The sequence below is a fragment of the Bactrocera tryoni genome, chromosome 2 (genome assembly GCF_016617805.1).
Source record: "Bactrocera tryoni isolate S06 chromosome 2, CSIRO_BtryS06_freeze2, whole genome shotgun sequence".
In the NCBI taxonomy this organism is placed as follows: Eukaryota; Metazoa; Arthropoda; class Insecta; order Diptera; family Tephritidae; genus Bactrocera; species Bactrocera tryoni.
In genome coordinates, this window is record NC_052500.1 from 45319377 (window position 1) to 45339688 (window position 20312).

Here is a 20312-nt window from a genome sequence, read left to right on the forward strand (position 1 = left end):
TTAATTATTATCCATGGTGCAAACACATTTGAACATAGCAAAATAAAACAAGTAAGGAATGGCTAAGTTCGGGTGCAATCAAACATTTTATACTCTTGCAACTTGCAAGAATCAAAGCCAGGGAAATACTATCAGGCGTAAAACCAATCATATTGAGTAAAGTCAGCCGGATGTTCGAAAATCCTGATATTAGTTACATACATATATAGAGGCTAGGTCAAGTTTTCGCTCAAATTTATCTATTTTAGGCACTAAGATACACTGTTATGAGAAAAACACGCTCTCTTTTCATTTCATTATGATAACTCACAAATTGGCCGATATACATATGCGGTACAAAGTCACACCGAAATTCGAAAATCTTTATATTAAGTATATGGTGACTAAGGTAAGTATTGATCCTATTCAACCCATTTTTCACATACAGACATACCATTATAAGAGAAGGATTATCCTTTATGAAAAACTGGTTTTCGCACGAAAACTTGTGTTTTCGTCTATGTAAAATCTGTCAAACGAAAACACAGTTTTCGCTGAAAACTACTTGCTCTCGTTTAATCGATGTTTTTGGAAGACACAGATTGTCACTTGATATTTGTTTACATTCCATATACAAATACAGCTGTCACTTGATATTCGCATATTAGGGGGATTCTCTTGCTCTTGCAAAACCTTTCACGGTGCAGAAATTGCAGAATTTTCCTCTTGGTACAACGGCACAACAACAAACACACGCAGAAAATTATTTGCAATGGCTGTAAAATATGTCAGACCAAACCCATGTTTATTTTCGTGCCGTCATATATCACTAGATTCTGCAATGGGTGCTCTCTTGGCCTTGCATATTTCGGTATAGGATTTTTGCATTTTGTGTCATCGTGCAATCTTGCAAGAGCAAGAGAATGCCGCTGTGAAAACTCATCGAAAACACACATTGTCGGTCCGAACGACTTAGATTCCACAACATACCAATGTGTTTTCAAAATGTTTTCAATGTCGGTCCGAACATAGTATTAATTTTAGTTATATCGGGTGATTTTTTAAGAGCTTGATAACTTTTTTTTAAAAAAAAACGCATAAAATTTGCAAAATCTCATCGGTTCTTTATTTGAAACGTTAGATTGGTTCATGACATTTACTTTTTGAAGATAATTTCATTTAAATGTTGACCGCGGCTGCGTCTTGGGTGGTCCATTCGGAAAGTCAATTTTGGGCAACTTTTCGAGCATTTCGGCCGGAATAGCCCGAATTTCTTCGGAAATGTTGTCTTCCAAAGCTGGAATAGTTGCTGGCTTATTTCTGTAGACTTTAGACTTGACGTAGCCCCACAAAAAATAGTCTAAAGGCGTTAAATCGCATGATCTTGGTGGCCAACTGCCCATGCATCCCGAAAAAATGCACTGTTTGGTGTGGTTTGTACGCTGGTGGAATCATTGGACCGTATTTTTTCAAAGATGCTGTTGGAACGCAACGTTACGGTGAATGGCGATCGCTATCGTTCGATGCTAACAAACTTTTTGTTGCCAAAAATGGAAGAACTGAACTTGGTTGACATGTGGTTTCAACAAGATGGCGCTACATGCCACACAGCTCGCGATTCTATGGCCATTTTGAGGGAAAACTTCGGAGAACAATTCTTCTCAAGAAATGGACCCGTAAGTTGGCCACCAAGATCATGCGATTTAACGCCTTTAGACTATTTTTTGTGGGGCTACGTCAAATCTAAATCTCAGCTAAAATCCAAGTTTTGTCAACATCCGAAGTAAATAGCTGATTCGAATATTGGTTTTGCATATGTTCGAGAGACGAAAATCTAAACAAATTCCGTGACACCAATGAAATTATCAAATGTGAATCGAAATCGAAATTAGTTATATATATCACACATTGACCGACATTTTCGATCAAAATTCAACTATAGGTACTGGGGTCTAAATATTCGCTACCTAGGGGCTTCAACAGTTTTTATTACATTTAAACAATTTTTGGTCATAAGGTGGCACACACTACCGACATTATTCGTGCAATATTCCGTTATAATAATTCCTCCTTGGTTTGTGTACTTTAACTCATTTCCGGCAGCACTTTGATTTCATTCAAACTTTATATTCTGCTTAGTATGAAAAGAACTCGATGCTTTAAATATTTTGAGATTTTTACATTAAGCAGTTTAGCCACGGGAATGTTTTCGAAAAGTCGACCATCAGCTGAAAACGAGACTTACTAAAGTGAAACAGTGTTTTTTTAGAGTTTATCATTCAAAACGTTTATTTTGTTAAATTTTTCAAATTTCACATTACATGAGATTTACACTAAAAGATATATACATGTCATAAGTAAGTTTTGAAAAACTTTTCTTGAAAGTTCAATATCTTATTTTTATATTTCATGGAATTGATTGAAACACAAAACATGTAGAACTACATCGCATTTTGTGCATTTATAAGTATGACGAATGTTTGTGGCAACGACGAGGCTTCTCTAATTTGTCAATGCCATGTCCAACTTTGTCTTTACGAACACTCTCCAGAGCGGCGTCTTTGGATTTTCGAACAGCTGTTGACGGTATTGCCATTCGAGGAAAACATTCTGCAACGTAAATACGGAACTGTATTTGATCCAATGGTTCGATTTTTTGTGCAATACATCTTTCGGTGGTGCGTGACATTCCCTTTTCATATTTGACGAGAGCACAATGAATTTTCCAAGCCTTCACCATTGCAGCATCAAATCCATTTGATATCTGTGGCCAATACCACTTTTTTTCTCGAACGCGAATTCGATAATTGTTCATGGCATTATCGAAGAGATCAACACCACCCATTCGATTATTGTATGCTCTTACGATGTGTGGCATATCAATATAATATTTCTTGCCGCCTTTCCATCACTTCACACGATGCAGTGGTGGTTCAATTGCCTCATGATGCGATGCAATGGTCACAACAGAATTGTCGTTCCATCGGGCTATCAGCACATTATTGTTTCGATCAAATGTGTAGTTTAAGCAGCCGCGTTCTTTCTTCTTAGATGATGAAACGTTTCGCTTTATTCGTACGATTGTGACGAATAGTTCCGGTAGCATAATATCCCAAAGAGGTGAGGTGACTCATCAATTTATGAGAAGTGAAGAAGTTGTCAAACGCAACACAATGTTCACGTGGATCGTCAAGTTGGTTCAATAACTTTAGTACGACCATTTCACCTAAGCCGCAGTTTATGTATTCGGGTTCTCGATTCTCATTTGCACCTATACGGAATGAACGAATACAAATAGCCATCAGACGAAAAAATCCCAGTAATTGAAGCCAAATCGAATGGGCTTTCCTTTGATAAACATTTTGCAAGAATGACGGCAATCATCTGCTCATTGATAGACAAATTGTGTGAGAATATGCCAAACTACATGAATTTTTTTATTCAAACGAATGTTTCACTGCGTCACTTTTCGAACTTATCACTGGTATCGATTGTATGATTATCGCACACATTGGAAATACTTCTTTATTGGTTTGAAACGATCACGAGCCATTGCGTCGTTGTGATAGATTTTCGCGTAGTTCATCATACATACATCGAACCAAATGTTTGATTATATCATCATCGATAAAACTTACTAAATGAACTACATGAAAATATAAATGACCATGAAATTGCAATACACACCATATTTGCTGTAACATTTTTTCCATTTTGTCAATCACCTTGTTCACCGGAAGAGAGAGTATTTCATCTTTTTTGCTTTAGTCCATTTTGGTTCAAACAGATTGACTTGTTTTCTGCTACCTTTGGAAGTCACACGCGAACTTGAACTAGATTCAAATTCAGTAGAATGTTTCTCGGTCTCGTCAAAATCGGCTGATGCATTCGGATTGTCTTCATTGTACGCGCAAGATAGTTCAATGTTCTCAGCTATTTGGTGAGACACAAACGCACTTCTATTGTTGAGTATTTGCGCTCTTCATCGATGTTTTCGGTGCCACGTACTGCATCTGTAGTTTCCGGAGGCAAGACCACTAAGTCGACCGTATCTGAATGAATCAAGTAGAATTCTGCTATATGGGAAGTAATCGTTGTTGTAGTCCCATTTTGAACAAAACTATAATACTCTGTAGCATCTAGTTGCAAGAGTTTAAAAATATATCTCTGGTTCGACTCTGAAATAGTAATAGGCTGGTTTAAAAAACAATCACATGTATGGAAGAAGTACTTACATACATATGTATGTATATCTCCAATCCAACGTCTCAAATATCGTTCCTGTGCAATATAATTGCACCAGAAAGTCGCAAATCGACTGCTTTCACACAACATTGTATGGTTGAACGATATTCATCGCTCCCCTGAGCCCTCAGAGTAATCGCCTACCTGCTAAAGTTCATAAAGCATCTCAAGGTTAAGGACAACCTCAGTACCCTCCGTGCGACACATACATAAATACACAAAGGCAAAATTCGTTTTTATCGCCTATACTTAAGATTGCCACTTTAGCCGCGAAATATCATTACTATTGATAAACAAGTAAGGAAGGGCTAAGATCGAACATTTTAATCTCTTGCAACTTGCAAGAATCAAATCTAGGGAAATATTTTAAGGTGTAAAACCAATCATATAGAGTATAGTCTGCCGGATGTTCGAAAATTCTGATTTTAGTTTATAGGGGCTTGGCCAAGTTTTCGCTCAAATTTATATATCGGGTGATTTTTTAAGAGCTTGATAACTTTTTTTTAAAAAAAAACGCATAAAATTTGCAAAATCTCATCGGTTCTTTATTTGAAACGTTAGATTGGTTCATGACATTTACTTTTTGAAGATAATTTCATTTAAATGTTGACCGCGGCTACGTCTTAGGTGATCCATTCGGAAAGTCCAATCAAGAAATTTTCAGTGAATGGGCCCTAGAAAAGTTGGCAGAAAATCCGCTTTTTTATCGACAAATTTTGTTCAGCGATGAGGCTCATTTCTGGTTGAATGGCTACGTAAATAAGCAAAATTAGCCGCATTTGGGGTGAAGAGCAACCAGAAGCCGTTCAAGAACTGCCCATGCATCCCGAAAAATGCACTGTTTGGTGTGGTTTGTACGCTGGTGGAATCATTGGACCGTATTTTTTTCAAAGATGCTGTTGGACGCAACGTTACGGTGAATGGCGATCGCTATCGTTCGATGCTAACAAACTTTTTGTTGCCAAAAGAAATGGAAGAACTGAACTTGGTTGACATGTGGTTTCAACAAGATGGCGCTACATGCCACACAGCTCGCGATTCTATGGCCATTTTGAGGAAAACTTCGGAGAACAATTCATCTCAAGAAATGGACCCGTAAGTTGGCCACCAAGATCATGCGATTTAACGCCTTTTAGACTATTTTTGTGGGGCTACGTCAAGTCTAAAGTCTACAGAAATAAGCCAGCAACTATTCCAGCTTTGGAAGACAACATTTCCGAAGAAATTCGGGCTATTCCGGCCGAAATGCTCGAAAAAGTTGCCCAAAATTGGACTTTCCGAATGGACCACCTAAGACGCAGCCGCGGTCAACATTTAAATGAAATTATCTTCAAAAAGTAAATGTCATGAACCAATCTAACGTTTCAAATAAAGAACCGATGAGATTTTGCAAATTTTATGCGTTTTTTTTTAAAAAAAATTTATCAAGCTCTTAAAAAATCACCCGATATGTAGTTTATTCACAAAGATACGCTATATGTGAGTTATCGTAATGAAAATAAAAGAGCGTGTTTTATTCGTAACAGTGTATTTTTGTGTCTAAAATAGATAAATTTGAGCGAAAACTTGGCCCATCTCCTTTATAACTTCTTTTTCTTCTTTATTGGCCAATTACGCGATTATAGCCAAGTTAACAACAGCGCGCCAGTCGTTTCTTCTTTTCGCTACGTGGCGCCAATTGGATATTCCAAGCGAAGCCAGGTTCTTCTCCACTTGGTCCTTCCAACGAAGTGGATGTCCTTCCTCTGCTTCCCCCGGCGGGTACTGCGTCGAATACTTTCAGAGCTGGAGTGTTTTCGTCCATCCGGATAACATGACCTAGCCAGCGTAGACGCTGTCTTTTAATTCGCTGAACTATGTCAATGTCGTCGTATATCTCGTACAGCTCATCGGTCCATCGAATGCGGTATTCGCCGTGGCCAACGCGCAAAGGACCATAAATCTTTTGCAAAATTTTTCTCTCGGAAACTCGCGACGTCGACTCATCAGTTGTTGTCATCGTCCAGGCCTCTGCACCATATAGCAGGACGGGAATTATGAGTGACTTATAGAGTTTGGTTTTTGTTCGTCGAGAAAGGACTTTGCTTCTCAATTGCCTACTCAGTCCGAAGTAGCACCTGTTGCCAAGAGTTATCCTGCGATGGATTTCTAGGCTGACCTTTATAACTAATATCAAGATTTTCGACCATCAGGCTCTAAATGATTGGTTTTACAACCAGGGAAATACTTGATTTTGATCTTGCAAGTTGCAAGAGTATTTAATGTTCGGTTGCACTGCAAGAGTTTAAAATGTTTCTTATTGCTTCTTTACTTATAGGTTATGTTTTGCATTTAATTATACATGTATTAATTTGTATATTATTTTATTATCTAGCTTGCCAGAACAAATGTGAGCTAGCAAATACTCCGAGCTAGTCGAGAAATATATTTGTACCTACCAGGTTGTTAAATATGTTTTGTCGTTCGAAAAGAGAGGACGTCACTACTAGCCCAAATTTTTTTTTTTTGTTTTCTTGGTACACTCTTCATCAGGAATAATGGGATGCCCAACTTATTCCAGTGTAGAGCGCCTCAAAATAAGCGTTTTTTATAACATTTTTCATTATGGCCAGATCGTACAAAATAACAATTTTTGGGCATTTATTAACCCAACACCCAACATTTAGTACGTATAAAAATTACTAAATAGTGGTTATTTATTATATGGAGAAACTATTTAAATCTTTTTAAAGAATATTAGAACAACTGACTTTTGTCCTTTCAATACCCAATAAAAGGATTTAAGCTTGTTAGCTCTCAATCATTAAATGTTTTTAATTATTTTCCATTGAAAATAAAACTATGATGCTTCAAATTACAAAACGTTTCATAAAATATCTTTCCTCAAGTGTACGTTCACAATAAAACATCATGGCCACCTCTGGTGAATAAGGGTGGCGAGAGGTCAAAACGGGTTGCAGAAAGCGAAAATGCTATAATATACAATTATAAATTTATAGTACTAATATGTACATGTATAAATACTTTTTTCAAATTTGGTTATAGAATGAAGTTTAATGCTGTTATCAAAAGATTTAATTATATCTTCTTGATATAAATAAATATGCTATATATTTTTAACCGTTGTAGTTATATTATTCATGGACAAATTGAAAATTATTTTTGATAATGAGTGTACCAAAAGAGATAACTATTGTGTAAAAATTTGGTATTACATATCATAATAATTCGTTTGAAGAGTAAAACATAATTTTTTACTGTAAGATGAATCAAGAGATAATTATAATAGCCATGTTTTCTGAATTTTAAGTATAAATTTTTGTTATCACAAACTACATACACGTTTTATATGTCGGAATTTAGCTATATGCCGGCGATCAAGAATCCTACTCGTTTCCAAATGGAGTGTTTAATTATTCTAACAGATTTACCACATTATTTTTTAGTTCTAAGCTAAGTTTTTAAATAAAAAGGATTCTTAAAGAAATTATTTTTTGAATTTGCAATATCTATGTATATAGTAGTAAAAAGTAGTTTAAATTAGCTTACGCAACACTATTTTGCCATGTTCAGTAGCAATACTGGCATAGTATTTAAAAAAAGAAATGATTGTTCGAAATATATTCCGTTTGAAATTATTCAAATCGATAATAACTTGTTTGGCCCAATTAAAAATACAACTCAAATTCCTTAATTTTTAATAGCGGTTCATTATTGCCAAATTACATTTATTTGTTTTTTTAAGTTTAAATATCAACTTCCACACCATTCATAATCGACCATAATTCACTAGATGTAAAGACGAATTGTAATTCGCGTGGATGCAAATGTTTCTTTTCAAATCGCTGCTTGGTCACCAACGCTGCCAACTTTCATTTGATGAGTGTTATTTATTATTTGCGTAGTTCTTCCCGATGTTCTATCGGTTTTGGTGGAGCTGGTTCCCCCCACTCTCCCAATTCGGCATCATAATATTGCGCAGCACGATATGGTCACAATTCCCATGGTACTTGCTCTTCCATGGAGGTCAATTGTACACCAAAATTTTTCAACCACGGTATGTCGGAGGGAACGACATCGGTAATACATTCGCGATCGATACGTTCCGTATGTAGCTCACCAATAGGTTGTCCAGGACAGATAAGCTCAGTGAACTTGGCTTTCAATAAGAAGGTAGGATCGCAACGCATGTCTTAACAACGGTATCCCCACCATTTTTCATTTTTGCGCATAACACGAACCAGTCAATTAATTCGCTCAACTGGTAACACTTTGGTCTGCAAGGTGGGTGTCTAGCATATTAGAAAGTATGTAAATTCAATTTTGCTTAAAACCTACCTAATAGCTTGATAAACCTGACCAGCAGTATCGGTATCCTTAGCGCAATTGACAATAGCTTGTACAACATCCGAATGTGCTCACCGGAGTATTTGCTCTTCAAAATGTTACTTCCACCCTCAAACACAAAGCTCATTGGTTTGGGACTAGCGTTTAAAGCAGACAAATAATCAAACGTTCTACACCAGCTTCTTTGCTGATTCTATAAAAAAAAAAATAAAAATTACATGTTAAATCTTTTGAAATAAAGTTTAATTTTAGCTTACTTAGCAATGCGACGTGCACCTTCCACAAGCACGTCATTGAATTTAAAATTTTGTCTCGAATTCACGACCAACTAAGTTCATAAATACATTTGAGTACTTCACAGCATCGTGTATCGCTTTTACATCTCTTAAATCATAAAATTGGAACAGCACCTGCCCCATTACGCAGCAGTATTAACGAGGCCATGTTTAGTTATTCCGTACTTTTATTGGAAGAAAATCCTACCCCGATCTGTTATTTATCGTCTCAAGGGAAATTTGCACACTTCCAGATTCAAATAACTAAATAACCCATCGTAAAGCATTTAACCATGAAATAAACTCAAACAAATTGCCTTGCAAAAACTTTCGTTACGATGGCTGTTAATGAGTATAATCTGGACCCCACTATTCGGCATGGTTGCTTATTTGTTCGTAACATTTTTTTGTGGTGAACATTTATTAACTTACCACAGTTAAAAAGAGGCATATATAAAAAACTTAATTTTTCATGTATTAGCTCATATTGTTCTCATCTTTAAGAATATATATTAAAATAAAACGATTTTCTTTTGAAAATATGTTATACTTTTATATATAACCAATATTTTTGGGACAACTTTTCCATAAATTTTAAGAAAATAACACAATGCAACCATTTTCCGGTTAAAAGTCGGCCATCTTGGATTCCAATAGAAACTCAACCCCGGACTACACTTGACGTTTCTATAGTGGCACCTCTCAGCTGTGCCTTTGTTTACATAACATCAGCTGATGGTGACCTTACTCCTCCTCTACCGTGCTTCAATGATTGAAATGATTGATAACGTTCGGTTTGTATCATTGTAGAAATATACAAGTAACAAAAGAATCATATGGTCGTCAACAGCTGAGATCACCTGATCGAAATAGTTGATTTTTCGGCACAGAGATTCAAATAAAAGGACTTAAAAATGATAAAGTGGTTGCAGTATAGGCACGTTATCGATATTTTTTTTGGATATTAGGAGGCCTATTTTCACCCATATAATTTATACAATACTAAACAAATCAATTTGTAATAATTTAAACAAAAATAGATATATTCTTCAAATATTTTTAATAAAATAAAGCAATCTTTCTGCCGACGATGTATGAATATGTAAAATAAATGAATACATTAGTCACTAACAGCGTTGCCGTTTTGATACAATTGTATCTTTTTTGACACTTTTTTCTCTAAATTTTGCGATTTGATACTTTTTTTGTTCACAAACGGCCTATTTTGATACTTTTCTGCTGATAGAATTTAATTTTTTGAAACTATGAAAATGTTAAACTAAAAACAAACCTATTGTATCTGGATAGTATTAAAAAGTTGTGGGAATGTAGGCCAATTAAAAAACCCAGAAAAATATAAACTGGATAGAGACATTTGTTTTAATTTGCTTCAAAGTAATGAGCTTGCCTTATAACTCTGTGGCTGCTGAACTGGATTTTTTTAGAATTAAGGGGAATTGTGAGTCGAAAATGGACTTCTTTTGAAAATTGGTTCTGAACTGAAAAGTCACCAATAAGGTTTCTATTATTTTTTTTACAGTTTATTGTTAATCATAATACTGGAAAAATAAAAACTCATTTATTATGACTTTCAGTTTTCGTTCCATGAGCAAACTGTTGTGAAATAAATTTAAATTTAAAAAAATTATACTATTTGCAAAAAAATACTTGAGTGTCTTAACTAAAATGTCTATATTTTTAATAAAAACAACCGGAAAAAACTGGTCTGAATTAGATACACAACTTTACTTATTATTTGTTTTTCATTTGCTGAATTTAAAATGTGGAAAAGGTTAAAAATCTTTTCTTCAGATTATATTTTCTAACTAAAATTTTGAATATATTTTCAGGAACTGGTTAAATCAAACAAAGAGATCCAAAACTTTTTAGTGCATCGTTTTTTTAAAGATTGGAGCAACAATCCCTATATCTGTCGCTTCAAGTGAACGCTCGTTTTCCTCACTTCGCAGGCTTAAAACACATTTAAGAAATAAAACTGGAGAAGCACGCCTGAACGGAATGGCTCTCTTGAATATCCATAGAGATATAGACGTGACGGAGGAAGAGATTTTAAATGTTATGGCCCAAAATAAAAGAAGATTAGACTTCAATTTGTGAATAAAATAATGAAACATTGTCTTTTTACATAAAACCCCCCCAAATTTTTTCCCTGCGTTCGCCACTGATATATATATATATACATAAAGAACACTAATTTTCGTATACATGCATGCTCCTGAACAAGCCGTAAAATATTTTTAATATCACAATATAAAATGGCATTAACATTTTCGTCGTCAAGGCATTGCGGCTGCTAGATTGTGGGCAAAGGACTCAACATCTGACATCTAACATAAAAAAATAGCTGTATAACTGCAGTGTTGATAAAAAGGTCTATTATAATTAGAGGTTTACATAAATATTTTCGAAGCAGTGCACAGAGCAGTGCAATATTTAAACGGAAACGATGAGCTCGGGGATAAAAGGCCGACAGTGGACATAGTTCAAGGATTTGAGTTTTAGATCACTGCGCACAATTACTATGTTTCATAGTATTTAAAAACTCATTTAATAATTATAGATTAATTATAGAACATTAAATTTCCTAAAAGACTATAAAACGAAATGTCTTTTCAAGAAGTTGGAAGCGAGACTTGAATATTTCTATCTAAAAATATGAAAAAAATAGAAAACTGTAGGGTGGGAGACTTTCGCGGTACAACAATAGCTCATACTTTGAGAGACTTTCTACAAGATGTCTAAGAACCTATTTTTCAGAGTGCCAAGCCAAAAATTCGTTTTTTGGACCCACCGTAATTACACGTTACGTACATATGTGAATCGAAACTAATGTACACTTAAATATATATTCGAGATTTCGTTAGAAAAGTCTGAGTTGAATTATTGTAATTTTATATTTAAAAATTTTCAGCTGATTATCTGCTAAATCTTGACTTTTTTAGGTTGATAATAATACCAAAAAATGCTGCGAATGAAATTTTAGTTATACATAGTTCTTAATATTTAGAAAGAGTTTTGTTGATTTCAAGTTGGATTGCTTTAACTTGAATTAACTTAACTTAAGTGGTAGAGTTGCAACTCGTAAAAGGGGGACTTTTCATGTAGGTACATATATACATACAATACAAAAGTATTACAAAATGCTTAGTTCTGGTTGTTGTCTACTAACCTCCAAGTCACGACTTCCGAAACTGCAATACATTGAAATAATTTTACGATTACTACTCCAAACCATACATACCAGAGAACTGCAACGAGTAATAAATTTTTGTTTATACTTAAGTACTGATACGTTACTCTGTCTGATTTTGTCAGTTCAGTACACGAAGCGAACTGTTTGTCTTCAAATCAGCGATAGAGAACAACTTTGTATCACTAGCGATCAGCTTATACTGGATTTGTTTATGAACGTTCGTTCAGCAGAAAATACCCGAAGTGATGCAAACTCATGCTTCAATGCATGGTATAGAGGAGTAGGGAAAGTCCCATTCACCATAGAAAAAAGAGCCATTCACAGTCCTTAACCTACGCCTCAAGTGTACGTTCACAATAAAACATCATGGCCACCTCTGGTGAATAAGGGTGGCGAGAGGTCAAAACGGGTTGCAGAAAGCGAAAATGCTATAATATACAATTATAAATTTATAGTACTAATATGTACATGTATAAATACTTTTTTCAAATTTGGTTATAGAATGAAGTTTAATGCTGTTATCAAAAGATTTAATTATATCTTCTTGATATAAATAAATATGCTATATATTTTTAACCGTTGTAGTTAATTTATTCATGGACAAATTGAAAATTATTTTTGATAATGAGTGTACCAAAAGAGATAACTATTGTGTAAAAATTTGGTATTACATATCATAATAATTCGTCTGAAAAGTAAAACATAATTTTTTACTGTAAGATGAATCAAGAGATAATTATAATAGCCATGTTTTCTGAATTTTAAGTATAAATTTTTGTTATCACAAACTACATACACGTTTTATATGTCGGAATTTAGCTATATGCCGGCGATCAAGAATCCTACTCGTTCCCAAATGGAGTGTTTAATTATCCTAACAGATTTACCACATTATTTTTTAGTTCTAAGCTAAGTTTTTAAATAAAAAGGATTCTTAAAGAAATTATTTTTTGAATTTGCAATATCTATGTATATAGTAGTAAAAAGTAGTTTAAATTAGCTTACGCAACACTATTTTGCCATGTTCAGTAGCAATACTGGCATAGTATTTAAAAAAATAAATGATTGTTCGAAATATATTCCATTTGAAATTATTCAAATCGATAATAACTTGTTTCATCCATTCCATTCATTAATCGGCCATAATTCACTAGATGTAAAGACGAATTGTAATTCGCGTGGATGCAAATGTTTCTTTTCAAATCGCTGCTTGGTCACCAACGCTGCCAACTTTCATTTGATGAGTGTTATTTATTATTTGCGTAGTTCTTCCCGATGTTCTATCGGTTTTGGTGGAGCTGGTTCCCCCCACTCTCCCAATTCGGCATCATAATATTGCGCAGCACGATATGGTCACAATTCCCATGGTACTTGCTCTTCCATGGAGGTCAATTGTACACCAAAATTTTTCAACCACGGTATGTCGGAGGGAACGACATCGGTAATACATTCGCGATCGATACGTTCCGTATGTAGCTCACCAATAGGTTGTCCAGGACAGATAAGCTCAGTGAACTTGGCTTTCAATAAGAAGGTAGGATCGCAACGCATGTCTTAACAACGGTATCCCCACCATTTTTCATTTTGCGCATAACACGATGAAACCAGTCAATTAATTCGCTCAACTGGTAACACTTTGGTCTGCAAGGTGGGTGTCTAGCATATTAGAAAGTATGTAAATTCAATTTTGCTCAAAACCTACCCAATAGCTTGATAAACCTGACCAGCAGTATCGGGATCCTAAGCGCAATTGACAATAGCTTGTACAACATCCGAATGTGCTCACCGGAGTATTTGCTCTTCAAAATGTTACTTCCACCCTCAAACACAAAGCTCATTGGTTTGGGACTAGCGTTTAAAGCAGACAAATAATCAAACGTTCTACACCAGCTTCTTTGCTGATTCTATAAAAAAAAAATAAAAATTACATGTTAAATCTTTTGAAATAAAGTTTAATTTTAGCTTACTTAGCAATGCGACGTGCACCTTCCACAAGCACGTCATTGAATTTAAAATTTTGTCTCGAATTCACGACCAACTAAGTTCATAAATACATTTGAGTACTTCACAGCATCGTGTATCGCTTTTACATCTCTTAAATCATAAAATTGGAACAGCACCTGCCCCATTACGCAGCAGTATTAACGAGGCCATGTTTAGTTATTCCGTACTTTTATTGGAAGAAAATCCTACCCCGATCTGTTATTTATCGTCTCAAGGGAAATTTGCACACTTCCAGATTCAAATAACTAAATAACCCATCGTAAAGCATTTAACCATGAAATAAACTCAAACAAATTGCCTTGCAAAAACTTTCGTTACGATGGCTGTTAATGAGTATAATCTGGGCCCCACTATTCGGCATGGTTGCTTATTTGTTTGTAACATTTTTTTGTGGTGAACATTTATTAACTTACCACAGTTAAAAAGAGGCATATATAAAAAACTTAATTTTTCATGTATTAGTTCATATTGTTCTCATCATTAAGAATATATATTAAAATAAAACGATTTTCTTTTGAAAATATGTTATACTTTTATATATAACCAATATTTTTGGGACAACTTTTCCATAAATTTTAAGAAAATAACACAATGCAACCATTTTCCGGTTAAAAGTCGGCCATCTTGGATTCCAATAGAAACTCAACCCCGGACTACACTTGACGTTTCTATAGTGGCACCTCTCAGCTGTGCCTTTGTTTACATAACATCAGCTGATGGTGACCTTACTCCTCCTCTACCGTGGGATAAACAACGTGACACCTAGTTTTTATATATGTATAAAGATATTATAATATTTTTATGTAGCACAAGTATTTTGATATTAAAAACACACTTAATTTGAAAAATTTATTCTATAAATAAAAAAAAATTCACTTGTAAAACAGTAATTACAATTTTCAGTAAAATATCTTACATTAATGATTGTAAATTTAAAGCTTAATTTTTATGTATATTTTATGTTTACTATATAATATTATCTAAAAAAACTATTTATTTTATTTATTAAATGAAAAATAATAATACAATCATTATCCTACAAAGTAAGAAGCACTAGCTGCCAGGGCTTACGGCTTATAATAAAAACTATTGGAAGCAAAAATTGCATATGTAGATCGTTTCACTTTTCATCCACCCACTTTCAGTACGGTCTGGAAACCTGCTATCTGGCATGCTAGTTACTATAAGATGAAGCAGTGGGCAGCGAGAAGCTTTGGCAAGAACTCCTAGGTATGTGCCATGCCAAGTTGCTAATGGGTGGTTACAACCTTATAAGGTTTAAATATGAATCAACTTCCCAAAGGAAAACTCTGGCTAGTTGTTGTTTTCTAAACTGGCCATTGTAAGCTCAAGAATCATTTATTTAACATCTTCTTGTTAGAATTGCCGGCTCTGCGATTTGGAATCTGAAAAAGCATAACACCTTCTAATTGACTGCACAGCAGTCTGCTCCTAGCAGTATATTGGAATTTATCAATTTACTGGGGCTAGTTGAGACGTTGTGGCTTTGAGAGGGCACAATAGACCTTGATTAATTGATTGATTAATATATGAGGAATGCACCGCGACCTTTGGTCTATTGTGCCCTCTCCTAACTTACATAGGTTCACCTAGCCCCAGCGCATTGATGAAGTTCAATAGACTTCCGGGCGCTAGTGAGGCTATGCGATCCCTATCCGGAATCATTGATCCTAGGGCCTTAGTCCTGCGTCTACAGACTGCTGTGCAGTCAATCAGCAGGTGCTCCGGGGTTTCAGGCTCCAAGTCGCAGAACCGGCTGTTAACGCAAGAGGACAGGCCCATGTTGTACATGTGCCTATTCAACTTGCAGTGGCCGGTATACCATGCGACCAGTAGCCTGAGTTTGTTCCTAGGGAGGTTTATTATAACCTTGAACCTGCTCAGATTGTATCCTCCCATCATCAGCTTTGCATGTCTCATACCACGCGTTTGCCGCCAATGCTCCTCTCTGCCCACTCCTTCTTCCTTGCGAAGTAGCTCCTTTATGGTATGTGGACCTACCCCAATGAAGGGTTCTGGTCCCACCATCTTGGTGGAGGCTGCGGAGCGGGCTAGCTCATCCGCCAGTTCATTACCGGCTATACCTCTGTGACCAGGCACCCAGATTAGGTGTACCTGGTTACGTTCTGCAAGGCTGTTTAGCCTTTCCCTGCACTCCTGCACTAGTAGCGATTTGATTTCGTAAGAAGAGATCCCTTTTAGCGCCGCTTGACTATCGCTGAGAATGGCTATTCTCTCATTGCGATAGTTGCGATGGAGGTTTATTTCTATACACCGACTTATGGCAAAAACTTCTGCCTGGAAAATGCTTGGGAACTCTCCCATGGGTATCGAGAGCCTAGTGCGTGGGCCCGCGATCCCCGCACCGATTCCCTCCGACATTTTCGAGCCGTCGGTGTACCACCTTAGCGTACTATTCTTCAGCATCAGTTCGAGATTGAAATCATTCCACTCCTCTTTGCTGCCAAGGGTGACCTTAAACTTCTTCTTGAAGTTAACTGTTTTGGTAGTGCCGTCCCCCGGGAGGAGGGCTGATGGTACATCGCCACTTATCTTTTCCATCCTCTGGGACGAGATTATCTTACCTTTGCCCCACCCCTCTGCCGTTATTTGCAGAATTGTGTGCTTGGCTACCTGACCAATAACCAAATGAAGCGGAGTAAGCTCCGTCGGAACCTCCAGTGCTGCCGTTGGACAGGTGCGCATTGCGCCCGTCATGCAGACACAGGCTAGCCGCTGCAGCTTCGATAGCTTGGTCTTAACCGAAGTCTGCGACGCTATTGAGGCCCAGGCAACCGCCCCGTATGTGATTATTGGTCGCACTATCATGGTGTACAACCACCTGAGGATCCTTGGCTTACAGCCCCAGGACTTGCCCGCCAGCCGGTTGCACACCATTAAAGCTTTTGTTGCCTTGACCAGGGTCAGGTTCACATGCTGCTTCCACCGCAAAGTAGAGTCTAGCATCAAACCTAGGTATTTGACACTGCTGGTCATTCCTATCTCTCTGCCCCCAAGTGTGAGATTCCTGAGACCGGGTAAGGACCTGCGTCTCGTAAACGGGACTACGGTCGTCTTGGAGGGATTGCTGTTTAATTCAACCTCTTTACACCACATCTTTGCCAGATTTAGACCTCTTTGTATTAGGTCACAGAGAGTGTCTTCGTATTTGCCTCTTGCTATAATTACAATGTCGTCCGCATACCCTTGGCAGCGGATCCCATTGTTCGTTAGCAGTACTAACAGGTCGTCTACGACTAGACGTGATAACACACCTCCCTGTGGGCAGCCTCTTGTTGTGCCAAGACGAATCCTCTTATCACCTACTGTGGTCTCAGCAACTCTGGTACGCAATACAGCTTCAATCCATTTGCGCACCGGTGCTGCCACATTCCTTTTCTCCAGTGCCTTGGCTACACTTTTATGAGACGTGTTGTCAAAGGCACCTTCGATATCCAAGAACGCGCAAAGCATCACCTCTCCATGCTCCAGTGAACTCTCTATTTCAGAAGTTATCTGGTACTGAGCAGTGTTGGTGGATCTACCCGCTCTGTAGGCATGCTGAGCCGCATGCAGGGGTGCTCTCTTCAGCACTGTCGACCTTATTTCATGGTCCACGATCTTCTCCATGGTTTTTAGTAGGAAAGACGTTAGACTGATTGGCCTGAAGGATTTCGGCAATGAGTAGTCTTTCCTACCCACCTTGGGTATGAAGATCACCTTCGATGTCCTCCATACTTCAGGGATGTACGCCATTGCGAGGCTTTCTCTCAGCAGCCGAATCAGGTGAGGCAGTAAATGCTGCTCCCCCTGTTGTAACAGCGCTGGAAAAATACCATCCACTCCCGGAGACTTGAATCTCTCGAACGAGGCCATTGCCCACCGGATCGAGTCCGCCGTAAAAAGCTGTTTGGCGATACTCCAATCCTCGCGGGATGGCCTGTGTTCGATCACAGGTAGACACTGGTCTTCCCGAACCGTCTCCGGGAAGTGCGCCTGCAGAAGCTCCGTCGCTCTGTCCTCTGCGCTGGTCGTGAATGTCCCATCTCCTCTTTTGATTACTACTACTGCGTCGTTTGTGCCTCTGGCCAGAGCTTTATGCAGCCAGGCCGCCTCTGGCGTTGAGACAGAGCTTCTCCTGAAGCTAGCCTGCTTTGCAGACCTGATCTCCTTATTGTATAAAGTGAGATAGCTCCTATATTCCTCCCAGACCCCCGAACGTTTCGCTTTGTTGAATAGGCTGCGTACTTTTTTCCGGAGGTCTGATAGTTTCCTTGACCACCAGGGACTATTTCGCCTGTCAGTGGTCACTTTAAGGGGGCAGCAATAGACCTTAGGTCGCACTGCAATATTCATGTACTTATCTACTCTAAGAGAATATAAAAATCGGGAAAGTATAATGCCATCGGCGGATATGGCAATTAATACTGGTATTTGGTAGACGTTTTGTAACCTTTCGGGGCTATAACTTTCTCCGTTTTTGTACATAAAAAAAGCTAGTCTCATAATTCAGGAAAGTAAGCAGCTCGGAACACAATTTTAATACCCATAATCAATGATGCCTCCTTTTTCCTTTGCAATGTGATTGGCATATGAATGAGACCCACAACACAACTCACAACACTTTTCCGTTGAGGCGATCTTGAATGGTGGACTTAGGGTGTTCCTAGATGAAGTGCCCGGTCACTGGCACACTTACCTTGCCTCATTAAAAAACTGGAAATACTTTTTGTCGTATACGCAAATGTTAAGATACTTTTTTCGAATGTTAAAATTTTTAAAATTCAAACCACCAAATTTTTTAAATTATGGAGAAGTAATAGAATTTTTGCTTAAAATATAAAAAATCTTTTGCACGAAAAAAATTATGTAAATTTTGGATGGAATGAACCATTTGTAGTCATGAGAACTTACAAATTCTAAATTCTGTCTATTTTCTTTGTTTTGAGTTGTTAACTTCTATATAATTTTAGTAAATTAAAAATTAAAAAATTCTGATAATTATGTAAAAATTATTATTTTATTTCAATTTGCAAAACAAATTTACTTTTTGGATTTCTTTACATCTTTACCAGCGTCGTCGACGTTATCAGCATTCTCCTTGGCACGCTTTGCACGAATACCAACCAAACGAGCGTCAGAACGAGCCTACAAAAAACATTACATACTTTAGAATTTGAATTTAAACATAAAATGATTAATTTGTATTACCTTGCGCAAAGTGGCAAACGCTTTGAATTTCTGTTCATCCTTGGCGATTTCGCGGTATTCAATGACTGGTTGTTCTTTCTTGATTGGCATAACTGGTCCCTTAATTTGTGTGGCCAATTTGCATTCCTCAACAGTAGACTCGCCCTTGCGGATCTTTTTCTCGTTGATGGGGAATAGAATCAATTTGCTCTTGTATTCCTTCAGACGCTGAACATTACGTTGACGAGATTCAAGCGATTTGTTCTTGCGTCTCTTATCAACGGCAATACCAATAGTTCTGGCAAATCCGTAGGTGAGACCAGCACCCTAAAATAAATAAGAAATCAATTCCACTTATATATACATCAAATTTTATATTAATTTGCAATACCTTCAATTCTTCTAGTGTAAAACCACGTCCTGCACGCAATTTCGTGTGATAACGGATGGTTGGACAACGTACTACTGGCCGTAAAGCTTGCGCTGGACGTGGAAAAACAGCCTTAGCCTTCTTGATACGATTTTGGCGTCTGCGGTATTTTCGTGCTGGCTGATTAAACCAGGTCTTCACATTGCGTTGCCACCACTTGTGAAAGTGAGCATTTGGAATCATATTATTTCCCTTACCCATTTTTGCTGTTTAGTCTAATAGAAAAAAAACAAAAAAAATACCACATAGCGTCATTCAATAAGATAGAATATAAACCAATATTTCTTGGTTAGACAGACAACAGTTCACCACGTGGCCCATAGGGCCATGGTTATTTTCACTGTAAATTGACATATAGACGACGTTAACCACATTGTTTTTCATGACCAATGATGAAATCACACATACATTATATTTCTTTTCATTTTTATTAGAAAGTGGAGGAATATTTTAACAAAAAATTAAATTTTACTTTTTTACGAACCTTTCCTACCCAACAACGAATTAAAAAGGAGAAGTGCAACCAACTTCACTTCATGGTTACTTCGAATTTCAAATGAATTCGAATTTAAAACCTTCTGAACATTTCCAATACCTTTCAACAGAG

General features: G+C 37.0%; 1 protein-coding gene and 2 pseudogenes across 1 annotated transcript; all 3 read right to left on the reverse strand.

Annotated features, from left to right (window-relative positions):
* Positions 1 to 7909: 7909 nt before the first annotated feature.
* On the reverse strand, positions 7910 to 9203 carry LOC120768524 (annotated as a pseudogene).
* Positions 9204 to 13203: 4000 nt separating this feature from the next.
* On the reverse strand, positions 13204 to 14801 carry LOC120768523 (annotated as a pseudogene).
* Positions 14802 to 19083: 4282 nt separating this feature from the next.
* Positions 19084 to 20250, reverse strand: LOC120769336 (60S ribosomal protein L13). Its single transcript, XM_040096293.1, has 4 exons — positions 20190 to 20250; positions 19667 to 19920; positions 19297 to 19602; positions 19084 to 19233 (listed from the first exon to the last, which is right to left on the reverse strand). The coding sequence occupies exons 2-4, from the start codon at positions 19904 to 19906 to the stop codon at positions 19129 to 19131; spliced, it is 651 nt and encodes a 216-aa protein (XP_039952227.1). The 5' UTR covers positions 19907 to 19920; positions 20190 to 20250; the 3' UTR covers positions 19084 to 19128.
* Between the last annotated feature and the right edge of the window lie 62 nt (positions 20251 to 20312).